Consider the following 9,379-nt stretch of genomic DNA (forward strand, 5'->3'; position numbering starts at 1 on the left):
CACAAAGTTAGGTAGCAGCCACTGGGGTCAAGAAAGAAAAATGCTGCCGTGGTATATAGAATATACCAAGACTATACGTACATGTACATTTGATGACGCTCTCCTTGCTCTCTTCTGCACTCTCTTCCTTTCTCTAAATAATTTTACGTTCTTTGTCATTATTCTACTGTTGTTATTATCAATGCTACTGCATTGTCTGCAGGAAGCCAAACCAACATACGATTTTACTCTTATGTAGCCTGCATGTACACAAGTCGTAACAATAAAGTGACCTTGACATTGAACCTTGTGTGTGTGTGTGTGTGTGTGTGTGTGTGTGTGTGTGTTTACAGACCCAGAGTCCCAGAGGAAGAGGACGGTGCAAAATGTGCTGGACCTTCGACAAAACCTGGAAGACACCATGACCAGCCTAAGAGGAGCACAGCTCAGCCACAGGTACACACACACACACACACACACACACACACACACACACACACGATAAAGATAATAATAGCAATCTAGATATAGATCTTTATTGACAGGTCTTTGAGCTGGTGTTGTGAGGAAACGCCAGTGGCCTTTCAGATAAATACGTCTGCATGTGTTCCTGCAACCATTCCTTTCTATTAAAAAATCTTACAATAGTGAAATGTAGCCGATCTGTTATTTTCACAACTTTTTGTGACACTCTTCTGTGACGACGTATGGCATTAATTTACAAAAAAACAAAACATTAAAAGTTGAAATAGGTATGGAGATAAGGTGTCTGTCTGTCTGTCTGTCTGTCTGTCTGTCTGTCTGTCTGTCTGTCGTCGTGCTTTGGATTCACACACGGAACTGACAGCAGGATTAACGCAAAGCTGACTTCAAAGCCCACCGTTCTGATGCATGCGCACGAATCATATTCCTAGTTCATACACAACGAGACAGGCAGTGACGCCATGAATATGGGTGGCAGGCACGCCCACGTGCACTAATAATCACCCCACCACCACCATTTTTTTACTTTGCCACTATCTCTCTCTCTATGCTTTCTCTCTCTGTCTCTCTCTCTCTTTCTCTCTCTCTCTCTCTCTCTCTCTCTCTCTCTCTCTCTCTCCGTTCATTCAGCCCCACACACTGGGGTCCCCTGCTAAATGAGTAGCATCACTTTAACCCTATACTATATAGTTCTGTTATTTTCAAAATTATATAAATACAGAATAGATTTTAAAAAGCGTGAAATATTTGGAATATTTTTTAAACATTTTAAGAAGACAAATCTTGTCCCTGGTCCTTGGTCCCTGGCACAAGATATTTGTAGATGGGGGTCTTTTGTGGATTTTAGGAAACAAGATAAGCAGCTACACTTTAGAAACACGCCCTAAAAATATGCAACCAAGAAATACCAATATTTACAAGGGACTTTACAGAAAACATGCCCAAAGTCGCTTAGAATAATCAGACATGGCAACACTGCTGCCTGCCCATGCCATGCTACCCATCTCTCTCTCTACTCTCTCTCTCTCTCCCTCTCAGGAGTATAGCTAGGCTACAGCAGCAGATGGACTACACTTCCTCAGCCATTCATACTGTACATAGCAGTAATAACCTTGACACAGTGTCTCCGCCTCTCTCGGGACACGCTGTGTTCCTGCTGGCCTCGTTCAGCCAAACTTTCCCTTTCAAGCAACGATGCTGCTTTCATACCTGTGAAAATAGTTTATGAGTCGCTGGTGATGTGCACTCATTCAACCTGCATGAACCCCAGTGCGTACCTATATGGCGAATATAGCCCATCTATCTTTTGGTTTGCAAACAGATTTGGTGTTCTTCAGTACTGTAGTACCACCTGGTATGGGTGTTTGTCTTGTTCAAAGATTGTTGGACAACCACTTCAGAAACTTTATACATCCACGTATGATAACAGCATCCTAAGGTTAGCAAGGAATATCACCTCTGATACTAACCATGTATTGTATGGAGAATATAGGTTGCTACCCTCAGGAAGGAGATTTAGGCCCTTATTTATCAGCGCGGTGTACTTGGGTGTACACCGCGTTGACAAAATTGGGTGTACACCCAATTTGGGTGTACACCACGTTGATAAATAAGGGCCATGGTGTACCAGCATACAATAAGGTCAGACTAAAGAGGTCCTTTGTCCACCAGTCGACTTTGAGGCTTAATAAGGAGTTGTAGTAGCTATGGGGTAATCTAGGCGATGGACATTGCTCTTGTCTTCATGTCTTTATGTATGTAGTATTGTTTTGTTCTTTGTGCTATGTCATATGTGTGTATATGTGTTTCTGCATATGGCTGCTGGGTCGCAAGACAAATTTCAGTGTGAACTGACAATAAAGTACTATATCATAACATCAACATATCATCTTACGTTGGCGGTTGCGCTCGTTTCTGCTAAAAATGGCTCTTTTTAGGCAGCTGATTCTTTTTGTTGTGACAGGATTAGTTTGAAGTGCTGACAGACACCAACTTATGCCCACCGCCAACTTCTAAGATGCTAATGCTGAGATCCAAGGCCTCGTTCAGTGGGAATGACTGCACTGTGTATATGCTGCACTTTCTCCAGCGTTATATTAATATGCGAGGAGGATTCATCAGCGGTGTGATGCTATAATGCCGGGATTGGGACACGCACGCACACGCACACACACACACACACACACACACACACACACACACACACACACACACACACACACACACACAAAGAACTCTCTCTCATACAGGCTGTGCTTTACGGATTCAGGATTCTTAAACCAGGGCACAGGCAACAAAAGAAAAGAAAGACCCGCATAAGGCACTCCTGTGTGACACAGATATGCCACATGCGGTATCATTTGTCGCTGTCGGGTGGAAACCTCCTATGTCCAAATCCGTTACTTTTCAGGCAATGGAATGAGAGCTTTCCGAAATAGTGAAAATAGTCGAACGCATCACGTTGCAATACGTCGTTATTATTACTTTCACTATTTTTTGCTGGACACTGTATTAAAAGTGGGGCATTAAGTGATTCGGTAATTTTTTTGGGGGGGATATGGAGATACAAGGTTTCTGCCTGACAGCGATAATATAGCCTACAGCACATATATGCTACACACTTATATATGCCACACAGTACACACACAGTACACACTAACACACACACACACACACACACACACACACACACACAGACACACACACACACACACACACACACACACACACGCTTACACCTGGAAGAAACAAGCTAATCCATATTATAGAAACTTCACAGTGTGAGGGCTAAGGCTTAATTTATTGTTGCGATATACAACACAATTGTAAGCTTGTAGAGCAGCACATTTTCGGCAAGAGACTCCGTCGTACGACAACGGTATAAAAGCAGGCTTTTCATCCATATGAGGCATTAGGGACCTTTGAGGCTTTAGGGACACATCGGGTCCTTTGAGGAAGGAGAGAGGAAGAGAGCAGAGGGAAGATAACCTCCAAGGCTCCTCTGAGAACAAAGGGCCAGCAGGCAGTTCGTTAAATGGAGCATTTCTGACCGTAGTTACACGGCAGCCATTTTCTCCTTTTACATCTCATATATTTCAAGGAACACAGTCGTTCCTTGAAATGAGGAATCGTCCCTTATTTGGAAATTAAAAGATGTGTGCCTTTTTTGAACTGATAAGGGACACACTTTGTTCCTTATTTATTGGAATCAATCAGTGAGTTCAAACGGCTCGTGAACATATATTATAACCACTTAAACCCTCTAGACATAGTAAACTGTAGTTATCTTTGTACTATTTGGATCTCCAAAAGTGAGTGTCGAATCGAGTGGAAAAGTGAGTTTAACTTCATTTAACATTGTTTAATACAATCAGACAGGACGTTTCTGTTTGGATGTATGGGCTGGAAAGGCCAGAAATAGTTTTTTGCCACTCAGTAGGTGTTCCCGCATAACATCCGGGTATGATGATGATGTCATGCACATACCCTCTATTTCTGAAGTGAATCAGCACATGAGGACCCACACAGTGGAAACACATTAGTTGTACAATTTGTGGTAAAAGCTTTGCTAAAAATGTATTTTTTCCTGCTTTTTTTCTTGGAAAAGAACACGATGGGAACTATGCACAAAAACGTGTAAATCTGTGATGTGACAATAAAAGTGATTCTGAGGTTTCATCTCTTTATGGGCGTCCCTTATTGTTCTTACGAATAAGGCGGGTGCCGCCCCTCTTCTCTCTCCGCAGCCACCAGGAAGGGGGCGTGTGCTATGACAGCAGCGACGAAGCCGCCGCCTTCTCCGTCTCCAGCATGTCCAACCGCTCGTCTCCGCTGTCGTGGCGGCAGGGCCAGGCCAGCCCCCGGCTGCAGGCGGGCGACGCCCCTATCGCCACGGTGCTCCAACACCACCACCACCACGGGCAGCCCCTCCTCCGTGTAAGCCACACCTCCCGCATCCACCTCATCGAGGGATTGGACGACTCCGACGACCCCGCCCTGCTGAAGGTGGGCTACCTCAGCGACAGCGACGTGGGGGGGAAGAGCCCCAACGACGGCGATGAAGACGACGACGACGACGACGATGATGATGATGTCGACATCGACGATCTGGGCAACGGGTGAGTGTTAATTATCTCCGCCATTATTCAGTCTGAAAGCTCTCAGACGTTTTCTGAGATGGGGGTGTGGCCAAAGTGGGCGATCTTTGGCGATTGGTTCATAGCTCTGGATCATACCCATTGGCCCGGGTTAGGTTTTCAACCGAGAAAACCCCGCCTTCGAATGAGTGGCTAACAGCAAATAGTAACACCACTTGTTTTCATTAGGCCTACTTCTTTTTCATTACTTTTCTGATGTGCATAACTAACAGTTTTTGAGGGGCGCTATAGCCCCTCCTATGGCCAGCTTTGTGCGTTGGTGTGTGTCCCATAGTGATGACCTGATTGGCTGAGCACGGAATGTGATGTATGACAATGATGATGATGATGATGATGATGATAAGAGCGCCCCTCACTCACACGAGTGCGATTTTGTTTCTGCTGCCTACATTATATAAAGGTGGGCAGATGGAACTGCTCCGTTAGGTTCCATTTGTTACGGAGGATATTATTGTGTATGAATGAACAGAACAGGCAGCATACGGTACAAGCCCCAGGTGCCAACATCTGCACTGCTAAATATAAAAGCTTTCCGGGAATGACAGTTCATTAGATCAACGAGTTGAGAGCGCTGCAGTGGCACGCAAACAGGGCCACAATTTTGGCCTTGGACAAAAAAAACAAGTTCACTTCTTTGTTTGCGTCTCGAAAAGAATGGCTCGTATCTCCTAATCTAGGGAACTCTCCATGGTTTTGACCAGATGGGCAATATTCTGTCTTCATTTCTGACTTCAGCAAGCATCTCGTTTGGAATATTAACGCTTCTAGAGAGACTTTAGCGTGATGCAGCGCGAGGTAAGAACGGAAGATTATGCCTCCCGGTTTTGGGGGGGAACGGAAGGCGGGGCTTTTCAGAGTAGCTGACACTTTTATTTTCAAAACCACTGGCGCATTCTAAGCACTGGTGTCATGCTCGTAGAACGCAGTACCACGGCGTGGTACCAGTAATTTTTTGACGTGCACGTGCAGGGACGGAAGGGAACAGTGCAGGTGGCCTAGATTCAAGAGAACCAACCTCGCGTCACCAGACTTTCCAAGACGCACCCAGTGGTCTAGGTTTACTCCCACTGTGAAGTACCGTGCTGAATGGCTACTATTTTACATAACAGAATTAACTGTTTATACCTGAGCGCACGTAGCCTATATGGTAAGCATACACACTTACAGCAGTAGGCTATGGCTCCAGTAGGCTACTGCTGCTGTGTGGTGTTCTGCACACAAGAAGAATGCCTCCTCCTCCATCAAAGAACAGATTCATTCGTCATTTGCTAGTGCAGTAAAGATGTTTGTCCGACTATTTTAAGTCTACTTTTGTGTTTGTGTGTCTAAACTCTCATACACTATTTAACAACAGGCTTAACAACACGCCGCGATGCACACATGCACGCCCGTGCACATGCGTGCGTGCGTGCGTGCTTGCGACGTTCCTAGGTACCGAAAGGAAATCACCATGACACCACTGAGTGTGTGTCATAGTGTTAATAGCAGCATTAACACCCCATGAGCACTTTTTGACCACACACCGGGGAGAGCATTTCAATGCTCAATAATAATAAACACAGTGAACTCCTCAGGGTAAATGTAACCGTGTGTAACTCCGAGTGTACAGTACAGTTTACAGAGTATACTATAGGCTGTGGAAAAGCAGCACACCTGTGTCTGCCTCTAATAATAATGACCGCATGTCTCCCCGGGGGGCCTGTGAGAGAGGTGCAGCCTCCATGCATGCACATGCCACCTGTCAACACTTAACACAGCCCTGTGTGACCGCAGACAGTCAGCTCTGCAGTTAGTGGTTCACCAGCAGAACAAAGCCTCCGTCCACCCCACCCCTCTCCTTCCTCCCAAAGGCTGCACTGACACTGCATGGCAACTGTTGGGGAGAGGAGACCCCCCTCGGTGAAGACCCCCCTCGGTGAAGCTGGCACAGCCTTGCTTTGTCAGGAGAGAGCCCGCTGTGGGCAGAGCCACGGCATGATGTCACAGTCAGTGACCAGTGGTGGAAAAAGTACTAGTCACTTTTCAGTACTTTTTACTTAAATAAAGTATACTGCAATATAGAAATACTCCGTTGCAAGTAACGGTTCGGAATTTGAAATGTACTTGAGTAAAAGTACAAAAGTTGGTATCAAAAGTAGAAAGTACTCATTGTGCGGAATGTCCCGTTTCACAAGTTTGCAAATTGTATAAACATCTTTTGAAAATAGCAGATCTACAAGACACATTGTGTATTTTCACATTGCCGAAATGTATAGGGCTGACGTGGTTAGTGTATGTTTTGTAACCATAATCTAAATGTACTGTACCAAGTAACTAGTAAAACAGTTTTAAAGTGATTGTAGTGGAGTAAAAGTACAATATCTGAGAGTAGAAGCAAAAGTATTGGAACTACTCAAGTAAAGTACAAAGACCTCAAAATTGTACATACGTACAGTACTTAAGTAAATGTTAGCCTACTTAGTTACTTTCCACTTCATTCAGTGACTGACTGAGCCGAGCCCCCCCCCCCCCTCCCTACCTCCCTCCCTCCCGCGGCGATGGCCCTGTCACGTTCAGCTGTGAGCCTCCTGGCAAAGCGGGCATGCTGCCACTTTGACCCCTTGCAGAGTTGGCTTACAGGCCAGCCATTGCAGAGTTTGGCTTACAGGCCTTGACTGGCATGAGCTAAAATGCAGATGTCTATGGCAAAAAAAACCTGCTTGGCTTAGTGACCGGACCCCCCGCTGCGCGATCACTCAACACGTCCGTACATGATCGGCTTAAAGCCCGGCGGCCTCAAACTCAATGAGCATCTAGATCTGTTAGAGCTTTAGATGTTAAATTAATTGCTTTTTGACCCGTACATTGTGTGTGTGCTCCACAAAGCTGAAAGTGACTTGTTTTCGTATAGGTTTTCACGACGTGTCTTTCAAAACATTCTGTTTCGTGCTGTGTGCTCATACAGTTTGATACATCCTGTTGTTGCTCGCTGTGGCGTTATAGGTCCTTAAAATATCCTCTCAAACACAATGCACACACTCCAGTTGACACGGAGCAGCTGTCTGCCTCCAGGTGTCCCTATGACGACTGAACCTCCTACCAGGGCTTAGGATTTTCTCTCACCTTCATTTGTTGTCTTGTCCGACACCTGATGGGCCACGACCTAACAACCCCCATCATGACTGTGTATTTCTGCATGTACAGTATGTGTTGTGCGTGTACCCGTATTTGTGTACATTATGTGTTGTGCGTGTACCCGTATTTGTGTAGAGCGTGCGAGCGTGCTTTTGTGTACTAGTCTACTTGTGAGTACATTTGGTTTGACCTCCATTAGTTATCATCGGTAGTCTCTCGAGACAGACTGTTGAAAGGAAAAGAGGGCGCTGTTTCTCCTTTATTTGCCGATGGGTTCTCAGATTGTATCATTGGTAACACCTGTGAAGGAACGAAGTAGGGAAGGGGCCCGGAAGTAGGAAGAGTTATTCTGTATGCATAATAATATAGAGCCTATACTAGACTAATGGTTGTTTTACGGACCATATAGGGTAAGGGTCTTTGGGTCCATTCTTACACTCTTGCTGTGTTTGTGTTTGTGTGTTTGTGTGTTTGTGTGTGTGTGTGTGTGTGTGTGTGTGTGTGTGTGTGTGTGTGTGTGTGTGTGTGTGTGTGTGTGTGTGTGTGTGTGTGTGTGTGTGTGTGTGCGCGTGTGCGTGTGCGTGCGTGTGTGTGTGCTCACTGGCACTGTTTGTGTGTATGCACTCGCTTGCACGTGTGTGTGTGTGTGTGTCCCTCATGCCTGAGCTTGTCTAACCTGCTATAGGCTGAGGCATGACATCACCATGGTTACCTATTCAAAGTGTCACCCCCTCCCCAGGCCAGTCCCCAATGCTCCCCATGCATGCATGGCGGAAATCAATGGCAGACAGGCGGCTGGGCCCTGTGGTGTGGCTGAGTGTCTGGTCATGGTGTCATGGCCGCCGGCCCTGTGGGGTGGCTGAGGCGTTATTATGGATCCCACCGCAGTTCTCTAGGAAAGCCTATAGTCAAACCTCATAGTCATAACCTCAGTAAAAGTACGCCTGCCCGGGAGCCAATCAGACACATTGTAAGGTCATGTGGGTCTAACCTAGAACGTTGGCGGGATTCATAATCACGCATGGCTGAGTGTCTGGTCATGGTGTCATGGTGTCATGGCCACCGGTGGGAATCCTTAGACAGACAGATTCTCAGTGGTGTAAAGTAGCTAAGTACATTTACATTAAGGTACTGTACTTCAGTACAATTCTGAGGTATTTTGCAAGCCCCTCCTATGCTCAGCTTTGTGTGTTTGTGTGAATTTTAGCGATGATTTGATTGGCTAATCAACCCATAGCGATGATTTGATTGGCTGAGCAAAGTACATATTGAGGATAAAAAGTGAGGGCAGAAAAATGAAGACGCCAATTGTGATTGGCCAGAATGTGATGATGTCAAGTATGTGGCATTCATGATGAATTGATGATAAGAGCGCCCCTCACTTCACACGAGTGGGATTTTTACTTTTTACAAATTTTCAGCACTGCTCTACATCTACTCTACTGCATCTCATCATGCCGTGTCAGATTAATTCATACCTGACCAATTAATATTATTATATAATGCATCATGAGTATGTTTTAAATTAATGCATTATGATGACAATGGACTTCATAGGAAGTGTTTGACATTCACCAGATTCCCCACTAGAGGTCAGGCTAGAGCTACCAAATTCGTCTTCCAGGCTACTAGCCCATGCTGGACTC

The 9,379-nt window shown here is 45.5% G+C and overlaps 1 protein-coding gene across 5 annotated transcripts in view; it reads left to right on the forward strand.

Annotated features, from left to right (window-relative positions):
* The window catches only part of nav1a (neuron navigator 1a), a 145,175-nt gene that overhangs the window by 52,393 nt on the left and 83,403 nt on the right, over window positions 1-9,379 (forward strand). For 4 of the 5 annotated variants that reach the window (XM_080763952.1, XM_080763954.1, XM_080763956.1 and 1 more), the window contains exons 7-8: window positions 333-435; window positions 4,209-4,580. In XM_080763952.1, coding sequence (XP_080620078.1) covers window positions 333-435; window positions 4,209-4,580 — 475 coding nt within the window. Of the gene's footprint in view, window positions 1-332; window positions 436-4,178; window positions 4,581-9,379 lie in introns of all 5 variants that reach the window. The other variant, XM_080763953.1, reaches the window with a different exon arrangement.

This window comes from Protomyctophum bolini (assembly GCF_963924005.1).
Source record: "Protomyctophum bolini genome assembly, chromosome: 5".
Classification (NCBI taxonomy): Eukaryota; Metazoa; Chordata; class Actinopteri; order Myctophiformes; family Myctophidae; genus Protomyctophum; species Protomyctophum bolini.